The 27587-nt window shown below is 38.7% G+C and overlaps 1 protein-coding gene across 1 annotated transcript in view; it reads left to right on the top strand.

Moving 5' to 3' along the window:
• PPP6C (protein phosphatase 6 catalytic subunit) overlaps positions 1-25563 on the top strand; it is a 42843-nt gene extending 17280 nt beyond the window's left edge. Inside the window, exons 2-7 of the mRNA XM_047699358.1 lie at positions 5047-5142; positions 13866-13931; positions 15066-15207; positions 20329-20408; positions 20580-20789; positions 22852-25563. Coding sequence (XP_047555314.1) covers positions 5047-5142; positions 13866-13931; positions 15066-15207; positions 20329-20408; positions 20580-20789; positions 22852-23100 — 843 coding nt within the window. The 3' untranslated portion in view covers positions 23101-25563. The remainder of the gene's footprint in view (positions 1-5046; positions 5143-13865; positions 13932-15065; positions 15208-20328; positions 20409-20579; positions 20790-22851) is intronic.
• The last annotated feature ends 2024 nt before the right edge of the window (positions 25564-27587 follow it).

Here is a 27587-nt window from a genome sequence, read left to right as displayed (position 1 = left end):
CGTAGGCTTAATCTGTCTACCCCTGAGATCATGACTGAGCCAAAACCAAGAATTGGACGCTTAACTGCCACCCAGGCACCCCTTCAGCCAAAAACATTGAGTCACCCTTGATTCCTTTCTTTCAGTGCTTTCTTTCCAATTGTTCTCAAATCTAGTGGATGCTGCATTCAGAAAACATCTGGAATCTGTTCACTTGTGGCCATTTCCTACTTTTATGATGCTGGTCAAAGCCAGTATTAACTTGTACCTAGATTATTTGTAGAAGCCCCCATAAGTGGTGTTCCTGATTCTGCCTTTACCTCTTTCCTATCCCTAATTCATCATAGCCCATAAAAATAGCGGACATAAGATCATAATCACTCCTCTGCTTAGGGCCTCCCAATGGCTTCCTGTTAAAAGCCAGGTCCTTATATTTATCCCCGAGGACCTAAAAATGTTTTGTGGTGCTCTCCTGGTTTTTTTTTTTTTTTATTCAACCCACTAAGCACTTCAGCTTTGATGTTTCTCAGACAACAAGCATACTCTCTTCTAAGCATTTTGTACTTACTGTTCTCACTGGCTGCAGTGCTGTTCCCCCATAACCTTACCTTTTTCTGATTTTTGCTCAAAAGTCACTTTATCAGTAAGGCTTCTGTGCTTACCTTATTTAAGGTACCAGTACCACCTCCTGCCTCTGCCACTATTTATTCCTGTTACAGTGCTTCATTTTTTTCCATTCCTCTTGCCACTATCTGAAAAAGTAGTATGAACATATATTTTACTTATTTCTTTATTTTCTCTACCTCTCCTCATGAGAGTGTAAGCCTCTGGAGAGCAGGGCTTTTAGTCTGTTTGGTCATTACTATTTATTTACTTTGTTTCTAGAATTACTGGTATCATACTAGGCTCTCAATAAATATTTGTTGTGTTGAACAACTAAATATTTAAGATAGTACAATGAAAAAAGTAGGTAACCTGGATTCCAGATCTGTTGTTACTAAGATTAAGTAGCTTAGTGACTGAGTGCTTGTGGGTCTCAGTCTTACCATCTGGGTCAAGTGAAAGATTTGACATAGGCGGTTTTTAATGAAGGGAGATAATAGAAATATATATATTGGTTTCTGCCCCTAGTTCCTAGCACAGAAACCCTTATAATTTCTTGGGTGATAGGAGTGTCTTGTTGTAAAGAGATGGCTCTGGGTCAGCTCCCTGATGACTCCTGGGTATAGGCTAATCACTGGAAAAAACAAATCATGATTAGAAGCTTGGCATTTTCAGGGGCACCTGGGTGACTCAGTGGGTTAAAGCCTCTGCCTTTGGCTAGGGTCATGATCCCAGAGTCCTGGGATAGAGCCCCGCATTGGGCTCTCTGCTCAGCAGGGAGCCTGCTTCCTCCTCTCTCTCTCTGCCTGCCTCTCTGCCTACTTGTGATCTCTGTCTGTCAAATAAGTAAAAAAAAAAAATCTTAAAAAAAAAAAAAAAGAAGTTTGGCATTTTCAGTCCTGTCCCCAGTTGTCTTCAAATGGGAGAAGGGCTGAAAATGGGGTTAATGGTGGGAGCTTCCATAAAATCTCTGAAGTATGGGGTTCAGAGAGCTTCCATCTGAATGTTCATTCATATCCTTTGTCATGTTCTTTAATAAACTGGTAAATACGTAGATGTTTTCCTGAGTTCTGTGAGCTGCTCTAGCAAATTAGACCCAAGGAGGAGGTCTTTGTAACCTGCATAACCTTTGATCTATAGCTGGTTGGTTAGAAGCCTAGGTGATAACTTGAGCTTGTAACTGATATCTGGAGAGAGAGAGAGAGCGAGAGAGAGAGAAAATGTGTGTGTGTGTGTGTGTGTGTGTGTTTAGTGGGGGGAGGTGGCGCAGTCTACTTGTGGGATATGATGTTATCTCTGTGTGAATAGTGTCAGAATTGAGTTAAATTGTTGGACAGCCAGCTGGTGTCACGAAGAATTGCTTTTTGTGGGGAAAAAACCTCTACACATTTGGTGACCAGAAATGTGAGTGTTTTGTGTGACTAGTACAGGAGACACGTAGGAAAGAAGCACACACTAGGGAAGAACTGGGTTTTTCCCTCCATAGGAAAGAAAAACTGAATTTTTTTCTTCTACAAATGTAAACCAGAATTTTTAAACTGAAGCAACCTTGAGAAACCATCTTTCATTATAAAGTTAAGGCTTTCAGTTCAGAAACATTGTTTCACTCACTGGTATCTGTTCCTATTATGGATTATTGGCAGGACTAAGGCTTGTTTGGTGAAGTGTCTGAGTGTTGTGGGAAATTCAGCACAAGAAGGAGCTAGCTACTCAGGGGCCCTAAGCTTGAAGGACTCCAGGCCAGAAGAAAGATCTTGGCTTTGAGGTTCTATTTGAAGATGAGGAACTTATCCTAGGAATAAGAACAAACCATTTTATTTTGAAAAATTCCAAGCAGCTGTATTTCCCCTCATTTTCTTTTGAGGGGCTTCCACTACCCACCCCCTTTTCCCCCAGGATCATCTGTCATTGTGAGTTCTCTCCTGTGCTTGGCTCTGTATAAAGTAGCTGTTGCTGTTAAAAGTGTGTCTACTATATATTTAGTTAAATTGTAGCATTCAGATTTTTATTTTTTTATTCTTTATTTTTTTAGATTTTATTTTCTAAAGTAATCTCTACACCCAATGTGAGGCTCAAACCTATAACCCCAAGTTTGAGAGTTGGGTGCTCTACCAACTGAGCCAGCCAGACATCCCTAGCATTTAGATTTCTTCATTTTTTTCTTAAGGCTTTATTTATTTGAGAGAGAGAGAGAGAGAGAGAGTGAAAGAGCATGTGTGCATGTGTTGGGAAGGAGCAGAGGGGAGAGGGACAAGCAGACTCCGTACTGGGCATGGAGTATGGAGCCTGACTCGGGGCTTGGGGCTCGATCTCACAACCTTGATATCATGACCTGAGGTGAAACCAAGAGTTGGAGGCTCAATCAACTTAAATTTCTTTTTTTTTTTTTTTAAGATTTTATTTATTTATTTGACAGAGATCACAAGTAGGCAGAGAGGCAGGCAGAGAGAGGAGGAAGCAGGCTCCCTGCCGAGCAGAGAGCCCGGCAAGGGGCTCGATCCCAGGACCCTGAGATCATGACCTGAGCCGAAGGCAGAGGCTTTAACCCACTGAGCCACCCAGGCGCCCCTCAACTTAAATTTCTTAATAATTCCATTATGCTTGTGTAGTTGGTTGGTTGGTTGTTTGTTTTAAGTAAGCTCTACATCCAACGTAGGGCTTTAACTCATAACACTGATGAGCCGGCAAGGTGCCCCTTTTTAATTAATCAGTTAATTTTTATTTTTAAATTTTTTTAATGCTTGCATAGTTCAATTTCTCTTTTCTTAGCAGACCTACCATAAAACCCAGTAGGGCCTCTGACTGTACTATAAATTGGTCTCGTGTGGAAGGTAGGTTCTCCCCTAGTTCTCCATGCATAGCAAGACTGTACACTTCCTTCTCCACTGCTCTGTCATGAGAATCATTTTCCTTCTATGAAATCTTTTGATATGAGTGTTGTCAGAGAACAAATACATTTAAATGCAAACAGAGTTCTTTTTAAAAAGTTGGGTGACTCCTCAATTTTAGGTTTACATTTTGTAATTATTTAATTTTAATCTTTTAATTTTGAGATAACTTTATTTGTAACAGTAAAAAGTAATACTGAGAGATCCCACATACCCTTCACTCATTTCTCCCTAGTAGTAAGGTCGTATAGAACTATAGGATATTGTTGTTGATACAACCCATGATCTTATTCAGATTCCTCCAGTTTTACTTGTACTCTGTGTGTGTATGTGTGTGTGTGTGTGTATTTATTTCTCGGCGATTTTATTACATCTGTAGTTTAAAAAAAATTTTTTTTTAAGATTTTATTTATTTATTTGACAGAGAGACAGAGAGAAAAAGCACAAGCAGGGGTAGTGGGAGAGGGAGAAGCAGGCCCCCTGCCAAGCAGAGAGGCTGACGCAGGGCTCGATCCCAGAACCCTGGGATCATGACCTGAGCCGAAGGCAGACCCTTGATGACTGAGCCACGCAGGCACCCCGATTACATCTGTAGTTTTATGTATCCAATGCCATATTTAAAATACTTCCATTACCACAAGGATTCCTCATTTTGTCCTTTCCTAACCATACCCACTTCCTTTCTGCTGCTTCTAATTTCTGAACCCCTGATGACCACTAAGCTGATCTCCATTTCTATAAATTTGTTATTTTAAGCGTGTTATATAAATGGAATCATATAGTATGTAATCTTTTGGGATAGGTTTTTTCCTCACTCAGCATATATCTCTTGAGATTCATCCAAGTGTCAATAGTTTCTTGTTATTACTGAATACTATTCCATGGAGTAGATACAGCACAACTTGTTTAGCTCTTCACTTGTTGAAGGATACCGATTTATTTCCAGTTTTTGGCTATTATGAATTAAGCTTTGAACATAAATTTTCATTGGTGAGTCCAGTTGCTAGGTCATATGGTAAATACATGGTCTGCAACTTGCTGTATTTACTTATTTTTTTTAAAGATTCATTAGTTCATTTAAGTGGTGGGGGGAAGAGGGCAGAGGGAGAAGGAGAGAGAAATCCAGGCTGACTCCTTGCTGAGTGTGGAGCCTGCTGCAGGGCCTGATCTCCCAACCCTGAGATCATGACAAACCAAGAGTTCTGGGGTCTCCTGACTGTGCCACCCTGATGCCCCTCCAATTTACTTTAAAAATGAGTAGATAAAAATCTTTTCTTGTTAAAATTATTTACTCTTACATTTGTTTGGTGAAAAGTATCATTTTACAGTTTCTTTAAAGCTGTTTTCTAGAACCTATTGTCTGTAGCCAGGGAATTTGCGTTTTGGAGTAGCCATTATATCCTCCTTGGGCATTATGAGATGAAGGTGGAAGCTGACGAATCAAGCCACAGAATCGTTAAAGGGTAGTTTTCCTTTCTTATGAAATAATATATGTATTAGTTCTTGTCTTTTTTGCATTTGATCTTTAGTTTTAATATTGTAGTAAAAGGTTGAATTGTATTTTCTCTTCTTACAGCGGCTATGTGACTATGTTTGTGACCTCCTCTTAGAAGAGTCAAATGTCCAGCCAGTATCAACACCAGTAACAGTGTGTGGAGACATACACGGACAGGTAAAATTTCATGAACAGATTTTTAGCTTTTGTACTGTCCATAGTCCACGTGTGTTTCCACTTATGTGCAAAAATGCCACAAGAAAAACAAGAAACAAACACAGCTCATTTGATAGATTGGCCTGTCTGTGTGACACTAATGATTCCTGGTTACTATTACAGTGAGTAAAAGTGGTGGTCAAATTACTCATGGAGGGGCGCCTGGGTGGCTCAGTGGGTTGAGGCCTCTGCCTTCGGCTCAGGTTGTGGTCCCAGGGTCCTGGGATCGAGCCCCGCGTTGGGCTCTCTGCTCGGCGGGGAGCCTGCTTCCTCCTCTCTCTCTGCCTGCCTCTCTGCCTACTTGTGATCTCTCTCTGTCAAATAAATAAATAAAATCTTAAAAAAAAATTACTCATGGAGTTCGTTGAAATTATACTTGCAAAGTGGATAGAATGCAACATTATTGTTCTGGGAAGGGTTGTGGACAGCTCACAGTGACTGTGATTAACAGGACGTGCTTTGGTTTTAGGTACTAATTTTCTATTCTATTCACTCAGGTCACATTTTATTGAAAATGTATCATTTCCATAGTGGGAATGAGAATAATATAGGTTCAGAAGGATAAAATTGTTGGTGCATGATTTTACGCAAGTCTCTGCTAGGATAGGAGAAAGATGAGTCTCGTTTTTTTATCTGCTGGGCTTTTTTTTTTTTTTTAACTTGACAGAGAGAGAGTGAGAGAGGGAACCCAAGCAGGGGGAGTGGGAGAGGAAGAAGCAGACTCCCTGCTGAACAGGAAGCCTGATGTGGGGCTCTATCCCAGCATCCTGCGGATCATGACCCAAGCCGGAGACAGCCGCTTTAATAGCTGAGCCACCCAGGTGCCCCTGGGCTTTTGTTTTTAAGAGTTTCAAGGCAGTGGCAAAAGGAATACACCTCATCTTTAGACTCTTACTGTCAGGGTGTAGCCCAGTGGGAAACCCTCTGTGTATTTGTAGAAGTGTTTTGTGTGTGTGTTTTTTGTTTGTTTGTTTTAACTGGGAATGGAAGCTAAGCAGAACTCTCACTCAGTCTGCTGTCTGTGTACAGTGGGGTTGTGGATATAAGACATATATTGTAAACAATATCTTTATCAAACCCAGCATGACTTGCTGTCATCTGTGCAATTTCCCTGCCTTGAATAAGACTGCCTAAAGGAGCAGAAATGTATATAAATTGGTTGTGATTGGTGGCTGTTCCGTGAATTAAGTTCTGTTTTGACCACTTTAGGGCTCTTTTCTTTTTTTGGTTTTCAATTTGTTTTCTGGGTGGTTGAGGTCATAATAAATCTGGCATTTGCATGTTATCAGCTTCTAAATAGAGAGCCCATTAGGTCATCTCTGAGCTGTTGAAAGATTTATTTATTTATTTATGTAGGTGGGGTGTCTGAGAGTGGGGGTGGGGTGGGGGGCAGTAGGTGGGAAGAGGCAGAGGGAAAGGGAGAGAGAACTCAAGCAGACTTGGTGCTGAACTCGGAGCCCAAGGCAGGGCTCTATCTCACTACCCGTGAAACCATGTCCTGAGCTGAAACCAAGAATTGGATGCTTAAGTGGCTGCACCACTCAGGCACTCCCATCTGTGATCTTTTAAAATCTTAGTTCTCTAGGGTAGACTTTAGGAGTGCAATTCTTAAAATTTCCATACACTGGGGTGCCTAGATAGCTCCGTCCTTTAGCTTCTGCCTTTGGCTCGGGTCATGATTCCAGCGTCCTGGGATTGAGCCCTGCATCGTCTGGCTCCCTGCTGGGGTGGGGGGTTAGAAGGGTGAGGGGGCCTGCTTCTCCCTCTTCCTCTCCCCCTGCTTGTGTTCCCTGTCTCACTGTGTCTCTCTCTTTGCCAAATAAATAAGTAATCTTTAAAAAAAAAAAACAAAAAAACAAGTCTCTGTAAAAAAAAATTTCCATACATTTTCTTTCCAAAAACATAATAAACATTTATATTTTGCTAAGATAAATGATACTAATATAAGTGTGCTATAACACATTCCTAAAAGCTGAAATAAACAAAATAATGTTTTCCCCTAGGGGTGCCTGGGTGGCTCAGTGGGTTAAGCCTCTGCCTTTGGCTCAGGTCATGATCTCGGTCAGGGTCCTGGGATAGATCCGTTCATCAGGCTCTCTGCTCAGCAGGGGGCCTGCTTCCCCCCCCCCCCCACCTGCCTCTCTGCCTGCTTGTGATCTCTCTCTCTCTCTGTCAAATAAATAAATAAAATCTTAAAAAAACAGCTTTAAAAAAAAAATGTTTTCCCCTGATTATAATATTAAAATTGATGGGTTTCCTGGGTTCTTAGGACTTTTTAGTATGTAATTTACAATAACTTTTTAAATACATAATTTGCAGCCATGATCAAAGGCCAGGAAATTAGAGACAACTTCAAACTACTAAAATTAATTAAAATAATAAAATTTTACTTCTGTAGTACATATACACCTTCAGTCAAGTGTACAATCTAGCTAACATTTCTTGTGTTTTGAAGGTTAACAAAGTGCCTTTATTTATTTATTTTTTAAAAGATTTTATTTATTTATTTGACAGAGTGAGATCACAACAAGTAGGCATAGAGGCAGGCAGAGAAAGGTGGGGAAGCAGGCTTCCTGCGGAGCAGAGAGCCCGATTTGGGGCTCGATCTCAGGACCCTGAGATCATGACCTGAGCCTAAGGCAGAGACTTAACCCTCTGAGCCACCCAGACGCCCCAACAAAGTGCTTTTTCACATATTCTGTGTCCTACTTTTTCAAGAGTCCTGTGAGATTGAATTATATTGTAGAAAAGGAAGCTTAGACTGAAAGATTGAAGAATTAGCCTAAACTCACAGAGCTACAAAGGGACATAGTTGAGATTTGAAACTTAACTTTGGTGCTGGCGTCCATGTTTGTTTGTTTTTAAAGAGAATGAGTGCGGGGGAAGCAGAGAGGGAGAGGGAGAAGCAGACTCCCTGCTGAGCAGGGAGCCAGACATGGGGCTCGATCCCAGGACCCGGGGATCATGACCTGGGCCGAAGGCAGATGCTTAACTGAGTGAGCCACCCAGGTGCCCCCGTCCATGTTATTTTTAATTGTTTTTATTGAAATATAGTTTTTATTTTAAGACTACCACCAAATTGAACATTGTTTCTCTTATACTTGACCCTTTATATCACCTGCTAATTAAAAGCTTGGGACTTTCAGAGCTTCCAAATATAAGATGTGTCCTTTAGGATTTTAGAGTTGTCTTCCCCTTGGGCCAGTTCTGGCATTCAGAGATTGGGTTATGAGCGTCAATAAACTCATTTAAAAATTTTGGCAAGCATGAAGTGCTGAGAAGCATTGCAACAGTGTAATTTAGTGAGGAGATTGTAGACTGCATTGTCCAAGCTTGGTTTAAGTCCTGGCTTGGCTGCCTATTAACTATTCAAGAAGTCACTTTGGGTAGGTCACAAGTTTTTAGGTATGGCCTGTGGACCTTTGAAGGTCTGTAAGGTGGTACAAAATCAATTGAGGGTAAAACTGCAGGTATCTCAGCATGAATCAAAGGAGTAGCACCAGACTATGCTGGTTTTTACTGTATTCTTCACAACATATGTGCACAGTAAAAAAAAAATTCCAGTATCACTTAAGAATGTCCTTGATGATACTTACCTGGCAGGGGAGATACCATGATCACAAAGAATGTCCTTGGTGAAGCAGTAATATTAGTTGTAATTATCAACTTGTGAGCTGATAACATCTTTTGAACAGTCCTATAATGGAAATAGGAAGTATGCGTACAACACATCTGCTGGATACCAAAGAAAGATGTTTTGCTCAAGGAAAATATTTGTGTAGTTTTTTGTTATCACAAGCTGAAGGAGGTTCTTTTTTTAATGGAACACCTTTTTTACTTGAGAGAATGACTAACAAGCTATGGGTATTTGACAACTATCTTTGCAACAGTGAAGGAGTGAACCAGTCACTTCGAGGAAAACAATTGACCATATTTATTGCCAGTGACAAAATTTGGTTTTTCAAATCAATAATTAGAATTTTAGAAAATTGGAGCCCACCATCATGATGGCGGACTGTCAGCTTCTGATACTTATTTTTTTCATTTTTCATTTTTTAAGATCTTTATTTATTTATTTGACAGAGAGAGAGAGACGGTGAGAGAGAGAGAGCACAAGCAGGGGGAATGGGAGAGGGAAAGGCAGGCTTCCTGCTGAGCAAGGAGCCCAATGTGGGGCTCGATGAAGGTAGACGCTTAATGGCTGAGCCACTCAGGTGCCCCAGCTTCTGATATTTAAAGACTTTTCTGTTGGTGATGATATTAACAAATATGGTTTTTTGGTGATATATAATGAAATATAATTTCTGTTTTCCAAATGACCAGTGTGCTAGCCACTGAGAGTGTTAGACCAGTCTACTAACAGAATAGGAAAAAGACCATTTATCAAATGTTGGTATGTTAATAAAGTATGCACCATTATCTCTAAAGATTATTAAAATACTCTTCGTAAAATACACTTGTGTGAAGCTGGATTTTCTTTATGTACTTTCATCAGTATATCCCAACAGATTGAATGCAGAGGCAAATTATGAAAATCTAGCCAAATTCTGTTTAACCAGATATTAAATTTGTTTTGTTTTGGAAGACATTGTTTACTTTTCGTTAGAAATATGTGTATGTTACTATTTAATGAGTTGTTACTGAAACAATTAAATATTAAAATAATTACTTTTCATTTCTAATATGGTCAATAGCAACTGATGATAAACTATATCAGCAAAAGCTTTTTGGGCACCAGTAATGTTTAAGACTATAAATGGGTCCTGAAACTAAAAAGTTTAAAAACTGCTGAGCTAGCCAACTGTTTCCTTGTCTCTAATGATGGAATAAAATCCACTTCTCGGGATTGCTTTTATTTTATTTTAGTTTAGTTTAATTTTTAAAAGATTTTATTTATATGAGAGAGACAATGAGAGAGAAAGGGAGAATGAGAAGGGAGATGGTCAGAGGGAGAAGTAGACTCCCCTAAGAGTAGGGAGTCCTATGTGGGACTCGATCCGGGGACTCCAGGATCTTGACCTGAGCTGAAGGCAGCTGCTTAACCAACTGAGCCACCCAGGCACCCAGAATTGCTTTTATTTTAAAATGAGATTTACAGGAGTTCCTGGATGGCTCAGTCAGTTAAATGCCCACCTCTTTCAGGTCATGATCTTAGGGTCGTGAGATCGAGCCCCATGTTGGGCTCTGTGCTCAGGATGGAGTCTGCTTCTCTCCCTTTCTCTCTGCTCCCCCCTCCCCCCCCCGCTCATGTTGCATGCTCTCTCTCTCTAAAATAAATCAATCTTCAAAACAAAACAAAACAAAATGAAGCCTACAGAGTATCCGTGATGTGGAAAACATATAATAGATGGTAGAAATCATTTGTGAAATGATGAGGTCAGCTTCCAGTAATGTAGGACAAACTTAGTTGTCTGCACATGTTCTCAGTAAATGTTTATTATATTAAAGAATTTTGAAAAAAAAACTTCCATTATGAAGTAGGAACTGTTGGGTCCCTGAAGCAGAATATTTGATCGTCTGTTAAATATATATAGGGTAAATGGAAACATAACATTTTTATTTAGGAATATGTTTCTATAATTATCAGTAGAAAAGTTTAAGGACACTCACTCCCTCTTCCACCATTTCTTTTACAAAAGCAACTGTTTTTTTTGTTTTGTTTTTTTAAAGATTTTATTTATTTGACAGAGATCACAGGCAGGCAGAGAGGCAGGCAGAGAGAGGAAGGGAAGCAGGCTCCCTGCTGAGCAGAGAGCCTGATGTGGGGCTCGATCCCAGGACCCTGGGATCATGACCTGAGCCGAAGGCAGAGGCTTTAACCCGCTGAGCCACCCAGGCACCCCCAAAAGCAACTGTTTTATGAAACTTTTAAGTGCTCCCTTCCTGACTCTGTGTGTATATATAGTAAAATGGTATAGTTTACTGTAGGTATAGTTTTGTGTTCTATCCTCTTCCCTAATCATTTTTCCATTTTGGTGCATAGTTTCTACTATAAGCATTATTCATGATTAATCCAGGTCTTTGAGTTGGTAGATCATACTTTATTAAGTCTTTTAGGGATACCTGGGTGGCTGAGTCTGTTGGGCATCTGCCTTTGGCTCAGGTCATGATCCTGGGGTCCTGGGATCGAGTCCTGTGTCAGGCTGCCTGCTTGCCGGGGAGCCTGCTGCTCCCTCTGCCTGCTGCTCCCCCTGCTTGTGTTCTCTCTCTCTCTCTCTGACAAATAAATAAATAAATAAAATCTTTTAAAAGTCTCTCAAAAAAATCATTGAACACTACATCAAAAACTAATTATGTACTATACAGTGACTGACAACATAAAAAAAACTAGTCAGTTGTCAGTCACGAAGTGTGTTTCTCTTATTATTATAAATGATGTTGTAACACATTTTCTATATATTCACCCAGTATTTATTTATTTATGTATGTATGTATGTATGTATGTATGTATGTATGTACATACTTATTTTTTTGCCCTTAGGATATAGTCACAGAAGTGGAATTACTAGGCTAGAGTAACACACAACACATGTGTGTATGTATTTCACTGATACACAGCACACACACACACACACACATTTTTATTGCTCGTGCTGTGTGTATATATATAAACATACGCTATGTAAATAATATGTGGTATACATGCATCATGTATACATCTATGGGATGGAAATTGAGATGTGTACTTTTTAAAAATAAAAATAGATTTATTTATTTACTTATTTATTTTTAAAGATTTTATTCATTTATTTGATAGAGACACAGCGAGAGGGAATACAAGCGGGGGGAGTGGGAGAGGGAGAAGCAGGCCTCCCGCCAAGCAGGGAACCCGATGTGGGGCTCAATCCCAGGACCCCGGGATCATGACCTGGGCCGAAGGCAGACACTTAACAACTGAGCCATCTGGATGCCCTACTTATTTATTTTAGATAGAGCCTGTGGAGGGGATAGGGCAGAGGTAGGAGAGAATCCCAAGCAGACTCAGGCCCATGGGAGACTCAGTCACCCGCCCTGAGATCAGGCCCAGAGGCAAAACCAAAAGTCAGACACTCAACCAGCTGAGCCACCCAGGCACCCCAAGAAGTATACTTCTGTGTATCTGTGTCCATTTCTAAATGGACAGCAAGTGTGTTGGACAAATAATAGTCTACCACTTGACTGAGATTGAATGCTGTTTCATTTATTTGCTTGCTAATTTTAAGAAGATAGGGAAATTTTAAACTTTCTAAAGTTTTCTTTTTTCTTTTTTTTTTTTTTTTAAATTCTAAGCCAGGAACAACTTCAGACTTACAAAATACTGTTATAAAGGGTAGTGCTTTATTTCTTTCAGTAGTTAACATTTAAATTTCAATTTTGTTCACGGTGATTTAAGATTACTGTTTTAAGTGTTAGAAATTTAGGGTGCCTGGGTGGCCCAGTGGGTTAATCCTCTGACTTCAGCTCAGGTCGTGATCTCAGGGTCCTGGGATTGAACCCCGCATCGGGCTCTCTGCTTAGCAGGGAGCCTACTTCCCTCTCTCTCTCTCTCTGCCTGCCTCTCTGCCTACTTGTGATCTCTCTCTCTGTGTCAAATAAATAAATAAATAGACCAATAAATAAGTCAATAAATAAATCTTCAAGTGTTAGAAATTTAATAATTTTATTTTCAAGTGTAAAATACAACTGTATAGGTGTTTTAGTTGTAGTTGGTCAATATAGTAAATTCCTTTAATTCAAAGTCTTAGAAAAGCTTAAGTTTTCTTTAGGAATTAGGATTAAGATAACCTAGTTGATTGAGTTTACCACATGTACAGTTTGTCAATTACCAATTTACAGTGAAATAGAATATGATGAAATACACAGTTCTTTTTTTTACTGATTATTGAGAAGACACTCCATCGTTAAAGAGCCTGAGGGTATACATTCTAAAGTAGAGTGTGGGAAGGTAGGTTGATGTGATGTTGTAAAGTGTCATGTAAATTCACTTGAAAAAAATTCTTATCTACTTGTTTCCTTATTTTTTTAAAAACATTTTATTTATTTATTTGACAGACAGAGACACAGCAAGAGAGGGAACAGAAGCAGAGGGAGTGGGAGAGGGAGGAGCAGGCTTCCTGCTGAGCAGATAGCCCCAATATGGGGCTCGATCCCAGGACAATGGGATCAGGCCCTGACCCGAAGGCAGACGCTTAACGACTGAGTCACCCAGGAGCCCCCTGTTTCCTTATTTTTTATCTCATTAAAATAGATGCTGAGTATGGGGTGGGGTGGTTAGGTTAGCTTATTAACAAGTTAGGTAACTGATCAGTTATTTCAAATTCTCAAGTGATGGGGCACCTGGCTGACTCAGTTGGTGGAGTATGTGACTCTTGATCTTAGGGTCGTGAATTCAAGTCCCGCACTGGGTGTAGAGATTATTTAAAAAATTCTAGGTGACAAGATAAAATGAAAGAAATTTGAGGGAGAAGGCCTATAACATTAATGATCTGGGAATGACTTTGCTGGTAATTGTGAGATTTATTTTAGTACTTTTTTTAGACTTGAGATCTGTGTGCTTGGCAGTTTTGCTTACACTTTATTTCTTTTAAGTGTCAGTATTTGAGGTCTTCTTAATTAGATACTTCTTTACACATTTTGCTCTCAGTTTTATTATTTTACTTCTTTGTGGGAATTTGTAATCAGCATATATTGCCTTTCTTTTGTAGTTTTATGACCTTTGTGAACTATTCAGAACTGGAGGTCAGGTTCCTGACACAAACTACATATTTATGGTATGTAAACCCCAATGATATCACATACTTACTTAAAATGGAAAGGATCTGACTTATTATAATAAATTACATAACAGTTTCATTTTCAGGTAACATTCACTATTTAATTATATGAAAAGGTGATGCTGTACTTTTTTACATTTTTGCCATTTGTCCAGATGAAAGTAATTGTGTTAGTAAATTGGGATATGCTTAGGACTGGGTTGTAGCCCGAGTAATGGTTGGCAGAAAAATAGTCTAGAACCACCCAACTTTAAGGCACAAATCTTCAATTTACTGTTATTTTATCACACTTTGTTTTTGAGCATTTTCATCTGTTACCATTCTACGGATTGATGAATATGTGCACATACACATTTGCTATTAACGGAGATATTTGCTTACTTTGCTTTTGGAATGTAATGTTACTGTTGAATTTTTCCTAAATCCTGTCATTTTCCTTCCTTTTAAAGGTTTCTGGGTCACTTTCCTATTCTTTTAGCTGTTTTCCTATTGATCTAACATTGTCCCAACTAAAACATTAATGGGAAGTGAAAATAGTATGGCTTTACAAGCAGTTGTTAGATGCACAGCTTTACCTAGAACACTGTTATAATTACTGTATCTGCTTTTACAAGAACACTATCTCTTCAGATTGGTAGTTTTTCTGATATAGTTACGGTGATTTTGGGGACACCTGGCTGACTCAGAAGAGCATTTAACTCTTGATCCTGGGATCGTGAGTTTGAGCCCCATGTTGGGTATAAAGATTACTTAAATAAATATTTAAAATAATAGAGTGATTTTTGAAATTTATTTTAAAATTTTTGATTCACATATGACCTTTTAGAAATATCTGCTAATGTAGGTAATAGAGAATTGGAAAAATGGTGGTTTTGTAGGGAAGATCCTTGAGAGACTTGCACAGCAGGATCCTGTAGGCCTCCTGAATCATAAGACAAGCACATTTAGTAGAGACTGCTCATTTACTTTGATTTGAGTTTTTTGGTTAAAACCTAGTGTCCAAGTAATTCAACATGTGACTCTTCATTTTTGTTATTTTTGACTGTGTCTCTTGGTTTGTACATTTAGGTGTAATTTTAAAAAATATTATTGCTATTGTATTGTTTCTAACTTTAAATTTTTACTTTACAGGGTGATTTTGTAGACAGAGGTTACTATAGTTTGGAGACCTTCACTTACCTTCTTGCACTAAAGGCTAAATGGCCTGATCGTATTACACTTTTGCGAGGAAATCATGAGAGTAGACAGATAACACAGGTGTATGGATTTTATGGTAAGACTTTCTATTTTCTCTGATTCTGAATATTGTTTTACTTTCCTCTTTGGGAGAAAAGCCATGCAAGTCATACATGTGTTTTACAGTAAAATTAGAAATACAGATCATCGTTTTCCACTTTCTCAACCTTTAACTCTTCCCTCTTCTTCCCCCAGTCAATTGAGAACCTTACCATGGAGTGAGAACTATTTTTAACTTTTTCACATACATTGTCCTAGATCATTGCCTCAAAGTGTAGTCCTCAGTTTACCTCAAATGAATCATTAGGAGTGCTTGTTTAAAAGGTACATTGCCGGGACCCCACTGAAAACCTTTTGTGGTGGGAATCCTAGAATCTGCTGAATATGAATGTTCTACGCTTCAAAGTTTGAGAACGTGTGTGTGTGTGTGTGTAAACATATTTATGTGTGTACATACCTGTTTTTTCCACTTAATGCCACCAGCCTTTCTTCACTTCAGTGATGTTATTTTTATAGCTGCATTGCATTCATTGTATGGATGTACTATAATTGATTAAACCTGTATCTTTACCATTGGACATTGAAATTGTTTGTTTGTTTTAAAGATTTGATTTGTTTATTTGACAGACAGAGATCACAAGTAGGCAGAGAGGCAGGCAGTGGGGTTGGGGGTAAGCAGGCTCCCTCCTTAGCAGAGAGCCCAATGTGGGGCTTGATCCCAGGACCTTGGGATCATGACCTGAGCCGAAGGCAGAGGCTTTAACCCACTGAGCCACCCAGGCGCCCCTGGAATTATTATTATTATTTTTTTTTAAGAAAGTGTTTTTTGTTGTTTTTTTTTTTTTTAAGATTTTATTTATTTGTCAGAGAGAGAGGGAGAGAGAGCGAGCACAGGCAGACAGAATGGCAGGCAGAGGCAGAGGGAGAAGCAGGCTCCCCGCTGAGCAAGGAGCCCGACGCGGGACTCGATCCCAGGACGCTGGGATCATGACCTGAGCCGAAGGCAGCTGCTTAACCAACTGAGCCACCCAGGCGTCCCCCCTGGAATTATTTTTAAGGTGCTCTTATACACATAGCTGAATGAATGTTCTTTTACATGTGTTTAATATTATATGTGTATAATATATATAATTACATATGTATGTGTGTGTGTATATCTATCTTATCTATCTGCTCCATCCAGAGAATGCTAGAACCTGAGGGGTCAGAAATGGAACTTAACCTTTAAAAGCAAAATATCTGCTTCTTTCAAACTTTTATATGGTTGAAAGTTTTAAAAAATGTGGTAAGAAAAAAAAATGAGGTTAGAGTGGTGTTGGAAGAATTGGACAGCCACATGCAGAAGAATGAAACTGGACCATTTCCTTACACCACACACAAAAATAGACTCAAAATGAATGAAAGACCTCAATGTGAGACAGGAATCCATCAAAATCCTTGAGGACAACACAGGCAGCAACCTCTTTGACCTCAGCTGCAGCAACTTCTTCCTAGAAACATTGCCAAAGGCAAGGGAAGCAAGGGCAAAAATGAACTATTGGGACTTCATCATGATCAAAAGCTTTTGCACAGCAAAGGAAACAGTGAACAAAACCAAAAGACAACTGACAGAATGGGAGAAGATACTTGCTTAGGGCATATCAGATAAAGGGCTAGTATCCAAAATCTATAAAGAACTTATCAAACTCAACACCCAAAGAACAAATAATCCAGTCAAGAAATGGGCAGAGGACATGAACAGACATTTCTGCAGCGAAGACATCCAGGTGGCCAACAGACACATGAAAAAGTGCTCAACGTCACTTGGAATCAGGGAAATACAAATCAAAACCACAGTGAGATACCACCTCACACCAGTCAGAATGGCTAAAATTAACAAGTCAGGAAACAACAGATGTTGGTGAGGACACAGAGAAAGGGGAACCCTCCTACACTGTTAGTGGGAATGCAAGCTGGTGCAGCCATTCTAGAAAACAGTATGGAGGTTCCTTAAAAAGTTGAAAATAGAGCTACCCTACGACCCAGCAATCACACTACTGGGTATTTAAAGATACAAATGTAGTGGTCTGAAGGGGCACGTGCATCTGAATGTTTATAGCAGCAATGTCCACAATAGCCAAACTATGGAAAGAACATAGATGTTCATCAACAGATGGACAATTATCATATGATATCTCTGATATGAGGAATTTGAGAGGCAGAGCGGAGGGTTGTAGGACATAGGGAGGGAAAAAATGAAATAAGATGGGATTAGGAAGGAGATAAACTGTAAGAGGTTCTTAATCTCACAAAACAAACTGAGGGTCTCTGGGGAGTGGGGGGTAGGGATACGGTGGCTGGGTTATGGGCATTGGGGAGGATATATGCTATGGTGAGTGCTGTGAAATGTGTAAGCCTGATGATTCACAGACTTGAACCCGTGGGGCAAATAATACATTATATGTTAATACAAAAAACTTTTTTTAAAAATGAGGTTAGAAAGCTCTTTGAAGGAGATGGCAGAACTGTTGAGATTATTAACATGAATTTTCCTTAAGCCTAATTGAGGCAGATATTGAGATATTTGAAAATATTAATTTCATAATCCTTTATTTTTATTTTTTTAGATTTTATTTATTTGACAGAGATCACAAGTAGGCAGAGAGGCAGGCAGAGAGAGAGAGAGGAAGGGAAGCAGGCTCCGTGTTGAGCAGAGAGCCTGATGTGGGACTCAATCCCAGGACCCTGGGATCATGACCTGAGTTGAAGGCAGAGGCTTTAACCCCCTGAGCCACCCAGGCACCCCAACCCTTTAGTTTTAGATCTTATATTTTGGATTCTTTTCTGTCATAACAAAGATAAGCTAAGCTCGCTCTCTCCCTTTTTTTTTTTTTGTAAGCCATTATCAATTACTAAACTGAGAAATTTTTATAATTTATGATTTATTTATTTAAAGATTTTATTTATTTGACACAGAGAGAGAGAGAGAGAGTGAGAGACAGCGAGAGAGAGAACATAAGCAGGGGGAGTGGGAGAGAGAGAAGCAGGCTTCCCGATAAGCAGAGAGCCCAATGTGAGGCTCTATTCCAGGACCCTGGGATCATGACCCGAGCCCAAGGTAGCTGCTTAACGACGGACCCACCCAGGCACCCTGATAATTTATGATTTATATAACTTTGTTTATAGTAATTGAAAAGTTAGATGGCTAATATTTGTTTCCTTTTTACAAGTTACTTTTGATTTTCACTCACAAAATATCAAGTACCATTTAAAATAAATGTTTTTGATTTTTTTTTTAAGATTTTATTTAGTTATTTGACAGAGATCACAAGTAGGCAGAGAGGCAGGTGGGGTGGGGAGGGAGCAGGCTTCCCGCCGAGCAGAGAGCCTGATTAAGGACTCGATGCCAGGATCCTGAGATCATGACCTGAGCTGAAGGCAGAAGCCTAACCCACTGAGCCACCCAGGCATCTGAAGTTTTTGATTCTTTTGCAAAATAGTCAATAGTTTGGATAGTACAGTACTGTGGCGTTAACTTAGTAAAAGCAACTGGCTCTGAGATTAATATTATAATTACATCCCAAAATTTGACCCATATTTATCAATGTAGGACAAAGGGATAAAGGGGGAGAAGAAAGAGGACTTTTTATTTTTAATTTTAATTTTTTAAAGATTTTATTTATTTATTTGTCAGAGAGAGCACAAGCAGAGGGAGTGGCAGGTAGAGGGAGAAGCAGGCTCCCCACTGACAAAGAAACCCGATGCGGGACTTGATCCCAGGACCCTGGGATCATGACCTGAGCCAAAGGCAGATGCTTACCTGAGTGAGCCACACAGGCATTTGAAAGAGGACATTTTAATCAAGATACCTTGACTGAAGAAAATGACAACAGCACAACATCTAGGATTGAATTCTCTTGTTCTCAAGCTGTGCTGGTCCGTTATTTTGTTTAATAAAAGGAAGACCACTAGCTTCTCAGGTGGGAGATAATTTTAGTTATCATGGAAGTTAACATTGATTTTAAAGTAGTAAAAATGTCCATATATGGCTATTAACTATATGGAGCCTTCAGTTCACACTGATAAACACGTACTGAGCAGTTATTGTGAACCAAACACTTTGCATATGTATAAAGACAAAAGATTCTTGCCTGCAAGCTCAGCCCCCTGTAGTGCCCTCATGACAAGTTTACTTAAGGATCCTGCTTCACACGTAGAGGTAATTTAGAAAATCATGAAGCTTCACCATACCCCATAGTCTTCTGTAGCATTTTCAGTTGTACTGACAGCAATAGTGATATGTCAGGTTTTGTTTTTTTTTAACTAAGGAAGAGGTCAAACAGAACTTCCATGATATTAATGGAAGAAGAGCCGTATATCCTATTAACTGTTGTAGACAACAGAGAAATTGTTCAGCTGGGAATATGTCAGAACCTGATTGGCTGTCTGTCTCCAGTGATGACTGCAGGTGTACTTACTGGAGTTCAAGTATTTCATTGTGCAGTTTGCAGAAAATCTTAGAAGAGACAACTTAGGCCTGAGAAATGTTGAGATAGGCATCTCCAATGCTCCTATAATTAAGGGTCCTCTGATTTGTTTGATCATCCTACTAGAGTAAGGTGGTCACACTAGATAAATTACTCTGACAGAATTGTCCAGTATGAATAACATAATAGGCCACAGCATTTGTTTTGGGTTGTATGAATTTAATAGTTAGCGCTTTCTGATCCTAGCATTTTGATCAATAACTTGAGCTGCTTTGTAGGGGCACTTCTGGAATGAAAAGCAGGACCACATGCTTAGATTAGTTAAACACAAGTCTCCTTCATGGCTCTATGTGGAAGACCTGCCAGGTCATAGCTTGCCATCCTAGTTTAATTTAAACTTCTTTTTTTTTTTTTTTTAAAGATTTTATTTATTTATTTTATAGAGATCACAAGTAGGCAGAGAGGCAGGCAGAGAGAGGGAGGGGGAAGCAGGCTCCCTGCTGAGCAGAAAGCCAGATGCGGGGCTCGATCCCAGGACCCTGAGATCATGACCTGAGCCAAAGACAGAGGCTTAATCCACTGAGCCACCCAGGCGCCCCTAATTTAAACTTCTTTAGTATTGGGTGCATTCTTCATTTTTATTGGCAGCTTTAGAACTTCACTAATGAGAAACTCTTCTGTTTCTTTCACAGATGAGTGCCAAACCAAATATGGAAATGCTAATGCCTGGAGATACTGTACCAAAGTTTTCGACATGCTCACAGTAGCAGCTGTAAGTTTATGTAAATCTTTGTAAAACCTCAAGTATTTTCCTGTCAGTAACCGTTTGCATACTCTTATCCAATTGCCATCTCAGTTATATTGACATCATTAACATTCATTGATGAATTTAGATATGACTGATTTATCATTATGCTTTCAACTCTGTTATCCTTTTTGCTAGTTAATAGATGAGCAGATTTTGTGTGTTCATGGTGGTTTATCTCCTGATATCAAAACACTGGATCAAATTCGAACCATTGAACGGAATCAGGAAATTCCTCATAAAGGAGCATTTTGTGATCTGGTTTGGTCAGATCCTGAAGATGTGGATACTTGGGCAATCAGTCCCCGAGGAGCAGGTTGGCTTTTTGGCGCAAAGGTCACAAATGAGGTAAAGCCAATATTTTTTGAAAAATGGTTTGTTGGTTGCTAATGGACTACTTAAAGAACTATGGTGACTAGAGATAACAACCTTCTGTTTTTCATCTAGTTCATCATGTATGTCTTTCCTTACTGGTTAGATGAGATGACATAATGAAAGCACCTCCTTCAGTATCCGCCTGCTAATACGTATAAAATAGATGTTTCCTCTTTTTTTTTTTTCAAATATTGTAATTAAGTAATATAATAGCAAGGGCAAGATAGGTCATATACATATGTGTGTGTGTGTGTGTGTATGTGTATATATATATATATATATATATATATATATAAATTTTAAAAAAGATTTTATTTAAATATTTGTCAGAGAGAGAGAGCAAGAGAGGGAGCACAAGCAGGGAGAATAGCAGGCAGAGGCAGAAGCAGGTTCCCTGCTGAGCAAGGATCCCAGTGTAGGTAGGACTTAGTCCCAGGACCCTGGGATCATGAACTGAGCTGAAGGCAGAGGTCAGCTGACTGAGCTACCAAGGTATCCCTGTGTATAAAAATTTTTAATATATATTTTCAATTTAGATTAATTGACGTAAAGCAGTGTATTAGTTTTAGATGCACAACGTGATTTGATAGATATATCTATATCTATGTATCTATATATAGCAAAAATCCAACTTTTGAAGTTCAGCTGTTTCTGTTTTATTTTTTTAAGATTTTATTTTTATTTATTTGTCAGAGAGAGAGTATACAGGCAGGCAGAGTGGTAGGTAGAGGCAGAGGGAGAAGCAGGCTCCCCGTTGAGCAAGGAGCCTGATGTGCCAGGACACCAGGATCATGACCCAAGCTGAAGGCAAACGCTTAACTAACTGAGCCACCCAAGCATCTCTCAGCTGTTTTTAATTAAAAAAAAAAAAAAAAAACCCACACATACATATTATATACGGACATAGGGTTGAGCTTATATTGGGAAGTAATCCAGCATAATGGAATTAGAGAGTTAGGTTCAGCATAATTTAGGTTAATTATTTATGTGCTCTGACCCTCTGTTTCCTTAAGTTACAAAAGAAGAATAAATCTCAGAATTCTTTTTTTTTTTTTTAAAGATTTTATTTATTTATTTGACAGAGAGAAATCACAAGTAAGCAGAGAGGCAGGCAGAGAGAGAGGAGGAAGCAGGCTCCCCGCTGAGCAGAAAGCCCGAAGTGGGGCTCGAACCCAGGACCTGGGATCATGACCTGAGCCGAAGGCAGCGGCTTAACCCACTGAGCCACCCAGACGCCCCTAAATCTCAGAATTCTTATAAGAATCATACTAAACCCTCAGTAAATGATAGATATGGATAGCAACATATTTTTTCATTATACCATAAAAACTTTGTTTCATATCAAATAGTGCTTACAGAACACTTTTCTTCCAGAAATTTCTTTTTTTTTTTTTTTTAAACTTTAGATTTTATTTATTTATTTGACAGAGATCACCATAGGCAGAGAGGCAGGCAGAGAGAGAGGAGGAAGGAGGCTCCCTGCTGAGCAGAGGGCCCAATTCGGGGCTCGATCCCAGGACACTGGGATCATGATCTGCACCGAAGGCAGAGGCCTTAACCCACTGAGCCACCCAGGCACCCCTCTTCCAGAAATTTCTAATAAATTATGTGACTGTGTGATTTCTATAACTTAGGCCAAAGCAGCTCTGTTTGTCTATAACTTTTGGAAGTAGTGGGGATAACCAGTAGAGTGGGTTCTATAATCATGAGAACTTAGTAGTAAAAGGATTTATCTTTTTTATTTATTTATTTGTTTATTTTAGAGAGGGAAGGGGAGGGCAGAAGGGGAGAGAGAATCTTAAGCAGGCTTCATGTCCAGTGTGGAGCCATACAAGGGGCTTGATCTCACAACCCTGAAATCATTACCTGAGCCAAAATCAAGAGTTGGGTGCTTAACTGACTGAGCTACCTAGGCACCCCTATACTTTATGTAAATATTATTTTCGCGCGTGCGCGCGCGTGTGTGTGTATAAAATATATAGTGTGATTTTTCTTAAGTGTGCTAGATACTTAACAAAACCTTTCTAAATTGCAGTTTGTTCATATCAACAACTTAAAACTCATCTGCAGAGCACATCAACTAGTGCACGAAGGCTATAAATTTATGTTTGATGAGAAGCTTGTAACAGTATGGTCTGCTCCTAATTACTGCTATCGTTGTGGAAATATTGCTTCGATCATGGTCTTCAAAGATGTAAATACAAGAGAACCAAAGTTATTCCGGGCAGTTCCAGATTCAGAACGTGTTATTCCTCCCAGAACGACGACGCCGTATTTCCTTTGAGGCCTTCGCCCATCCTGCTGACCCATTTTTCCTCCCTCTTCTTACCCCAACTTTCGTGTATTACCCTCTACAATATACTTTTTATCGAGCACTTTGCTGCTGAAATGCTGCCTCTTGCCTTTTTTTTTTTTAATTTTAAATTATCTAAATTTATTGTTTGTTATGGTGTCTATAGCAATGTTTTTCTATCAATTTTCTCCCCCATCCCATCCCCACCTTGGACTCATTTGAGAAGACTTGAGAAATGTCTTAATACTCTCACACTGCTGCATGTAGCTCTTGTTTATTTACTGGTCTGGGGGAAACAGGATGCGTTTCCTCTTTTTTTAAAAAGCCAATTGACAGAACAGACTACCCCGAAATGCTCCTCCTTTTGTATCATTCAGGCTTTTGTTTTAGTTTGGTAAGTTTTAAGAAATTTCAGCAGCAAAGTTGTTATTCAATGGGCACGATGGACTGCAAATGCCTCGAGTTATGTATACCTGTCCCAGCTGTAAACTTCATTGTCCTTTGTTGGATGATATTTTAAATGGATATAAAATAAATTGGTCTAAAGGGCTGCCCTCCTTGTTGTGTTTTTAAATTTTAGTTAAAACTGCTATAGCTTATGACTTTGTACAGTAAGATAATTGTATTGATCTTTTTTCAGATTCCTTGTATTTTTTAATAAAGTAATCTTAAATAAAACCCAGATAGGTTAAAGTGTTAGAAATTTTAAACAGCTTACAGTGTTAGTTTAAAGTTATTCTCCCCCCCCCACCCCCCCAAATCAGAGTTTTTGACCCTTTGGTTATTGAGTTTAAAACTTCAACTGAAATTCAGTACTATTTATTTAAAAAAATAAAAATCACTAAACTGTGCCTAAAGAACATAACTGCCATATTAATGTTTTGGTTTATATTCTCTATAGTAATAGAAAGACATTTAATACTTGTAATGCTGATGTGTTCATTTGATACCAGTTAAGTAGAATGTGATCGATCCAGTTTACAATCTATCATGAGTATCATTAAGTAAAATCTGTGTACTTTTCAATAGGAATCATTCTCCTCTTGCTGTAACACTTGACCTTAACTTTTAGAAAGTGTTCATTTTTTAACTGCAACTGGAAAGGTTGAAAAGTCAGGACTCTTGTATTTGTGAACTGTAATTTGAAGCGAATTTTAAAAAGTGTAGAAAGAAACAAATTGTCCTATTTTGTAAAGGTCTGTGATACCATGTTTCGGCTTTGTGTAAGTAATTTGAATATCCAAAGGGTGTGATGATCAGTTCTTTATATGCAACTGTCCACTTAATAAGGACAAGTGTTCCAGTGTCTCTTATGACTGTGGTCATAAATGATGTTGGAATTCACTATTTTGTGAAATAGTTGGTATCCCTTTACTACTATAATTAATTTTTGTCATTCCAGGAAATCTTTGTGAAGCCAGCCAATTAATAAAGCACTTTAGTATCTGTTCAGGTAGTTTTGAAAACCAACTTTTCCCCTTCAGGATAAGAACTTCCAGGTTACCTAAAAATGCAATAAAAACTTTATAGTCTAAGCTTCTTGGCACATAATTTTCCATCAGGGTTTTTCTTTTATTAAATGAGCACAATAATATTTTGATTTTTATTTTCTGCAACCACCTAGCTCCTTGTTTAGTTTATAATTGTATAGCTATATGAAAGAAGTGGCTAAGACATTTGCTGCACACACTTGAACTGTTGGGTCAGTAGCTTTGTGTTACTGCCCTGACCCCAGTGTAATTCAGGGGGAAAGGTATTTTTTATCTTACAGGGATATGTAGCTATGTATTTTACTAATTGTGAAACACTGGAAATTAATGATGCAGACAACTTGGTGTGGTCTTTGAACAGCTCTCTGCAGTGTTTTTTTCTGTTACCATAAATTGTATTTAAGTGCTTGCTCTCCTCTGCTTTTAAGTTGTACCAATAAAATCGGTAACCTCAGCCCTCCCTTCCCATTTGACACTCCTTAGCTTAGAATGATGTAGTTGTTTTAGTTATCCCTGTAATGTGACCTTTATTTTTAAGTCATGGTGTACTGCATTTGTTTGTCACTAGTTGGGCATGTGCCAATAATATTCTGTCCATTCCTTAACTGCCATCTCTATTTTGTCTGATTTTTTTTTTCTCTTCAGCTGAGTAATGGCTTTTTTGCATGAAAAAAATAGTTTTTACTATTAGACATGTAAAGGGAAGAGAGAGTGAATGTATTGGACTTTGTAAGCCTAAAAGGAACATTTGGATCCCTCTACTAAGTAAGGGCTATGTACGATACAGAGTAATCATGTAGTGGAAGATAGTTGGAAGTCATAGATTTGTAGGCAGGAGGCTCTGTTACTCCCTGTATGTAGGCTGAATGTAAAATCCTTTATGTTGTATTAATGGGGGTAATAACTATTTTTATTTGCTGATGATAATACTTGGTTTCTAATAAAGTGTCCTAGGCTCTAGTGAGAACTGTCTACTTTTAATTGCCAATTACTCCCTTTCCCTTTTCCTGATATGCTCTTGGCTAGCTTTTTATAGGTTAATGCTTTTTCCTGAAATATCTCACTACTTTAAATGTGTTCATTTGGGTGTGATCCTAAAAAGTCTGGATCAAGAGCACATCTAATATGCAACCTGCATCAGCTCCTGTTCCATCTGGATGACCAGAACTGTTGGAGATTGTGACGTCTTAAACCCTGGGTTTTGCTTTTGAAATAAGGTTTGAAATATTGTTCATTGCATTCAGATTTGTGTGTTTTTGCTTTGTAAGCCCAACACCAGGTTTTGAAAATGCGTGTATTGCGAAAGCAAATCCGAATCTTTCTGAGCCTCTTTCGTTGTCAGAAATAGAATTGCTTTCCATCAGCCTCCAGAAAATTGTGTATCTGGAGTTGAAGAGATTTAACAGCACGAATCCAGATTTTTAAATGTATTTGTTTTTTTAAATGCTAATGTTTGTAAAGCACCTTCAGTTCCTTGGGTGAAAGGTGCTATATTCTCTCAGTGTAAATTAATAAAAAGATTATAGGAAGTTTGTCAGAAACTTTTATCTAATGCATAGTCTGTAGCCTGTCCCGACAAGTTAGCATTTTATATAACACAATTTAAATTAAAAAATGCTTATTCCTTCACTTGGTTGCTTGACTAGTAAACAGAAGTGAAACTTTCTCTTGTTCTGCATTTGACTTTGAGCTAAGTGTTCTAGTTCTTTAAAGGCAAGTTTCATTGTTATGTCCTGGACCCAGTGCCCAGAACCATGCATCATGAGATCATCCCAACCCTTTCAATTATATGTGTACAGTGCGCCTTCATGCTGACGAAGTATACAGTAGTAAAACACCAAAAAGCATTTGGAAATTCCCCTGGTGTGGTGCCAGACACAGTAGATGCTGGGGGGAATGTTTGTTTCTTATTCTCCTCCTCTTAATTTTCTATTTCCTTATCAATCAATTGGTGATTGCCTTTCTTACCCTCATGAGAGATTACGCTGGCTTGGATCACTCAAATATTTCCTTTATTCAAATTGCATGAAATTTATGGGGAGTTGTTTGTGTGTATCAACAAGAATACTTGCTACATAAGTATATTCCACTAAATCCCTAGACACCTACTATTGTTCTCAGCACTCTGCTTTTGTGTATAAATGGGAATGAGATCTAAAAGATTGCATGGAGGCATTATGGAGTAGTGTAAAGAATATAGGCTCTGGGATCAGATCTAGGTAAAAAACCCCAGCTCTGCCAGGCAGTAATAGCTAACTTAGGTAAATGCTGTATGTGCCCTATTTTGTGTTTACCTTTACCACGGTTCTATGACTGTATTACCTGTCCCTGCCTCCCACCCCCTGTCCCCCTTCGGATGAAGGAACAGATTTAGGATAGGTAACTTTGCCAAGGTTGCATGGGAGAGCTGGAACTTGAACCTCTTTAGGGCATATGAGAATACATCTTAAACCCTCTTAAGCCATCTTAAGCAGTATTGGTTATTGTAGCTATGTGACACTGCGCGAATTGGGTTCTCTGGATCTTAAAATTCTGTGTCTAAAATAAGAGAGAGTACCATACAGAGTTGATCTCAGGATTAAAAATAGCACACATAAAGTACCCAGTCCCTGGCCCAAAGCTGCCATTTATCGAGGGCTCATTCTAATATATCATTTTAATTAAATGTATCAATTTAATTAATTAAATATATATTTAATAATTAAATTAATAATTAAATATATATTTAATAAGTATATCAATTTAATTAATTAAATGTCCTAAATGTAGGTGGGAAGTAAGAATAATTTAAGGTAATATATAATTGCTGATACAGTGTAGCTTAGGAAAGTACAACAAATTTGGAGAAGTGACGTAGAATGGAGTAATTGGGAAAGCTTAAAAGAAGTTTGAATTAAATGTGAACAAGAATGGTGGGATGTACATTTCTTACTTAGTAAAAACACAGAAGCAGAGATTATTAGAACTTGCATGTGACACGAAGATAGG

Source organism: Lutra lutra, chromosome 13, assembly GCF_902655055.1.
Source record: "Lutra lutra chromosome 13, mLutLut1.2, whole genome shotgun sequence".
Lineage (NCBI taxonomy): Eukaryota > Metazoa > Chordata > Mammalia > Carnivora > Mustelidae > Lutra > Lutra lutra.
This window is presented reverse-complemented; position numbering and strand designations above follow the sequence as displayed.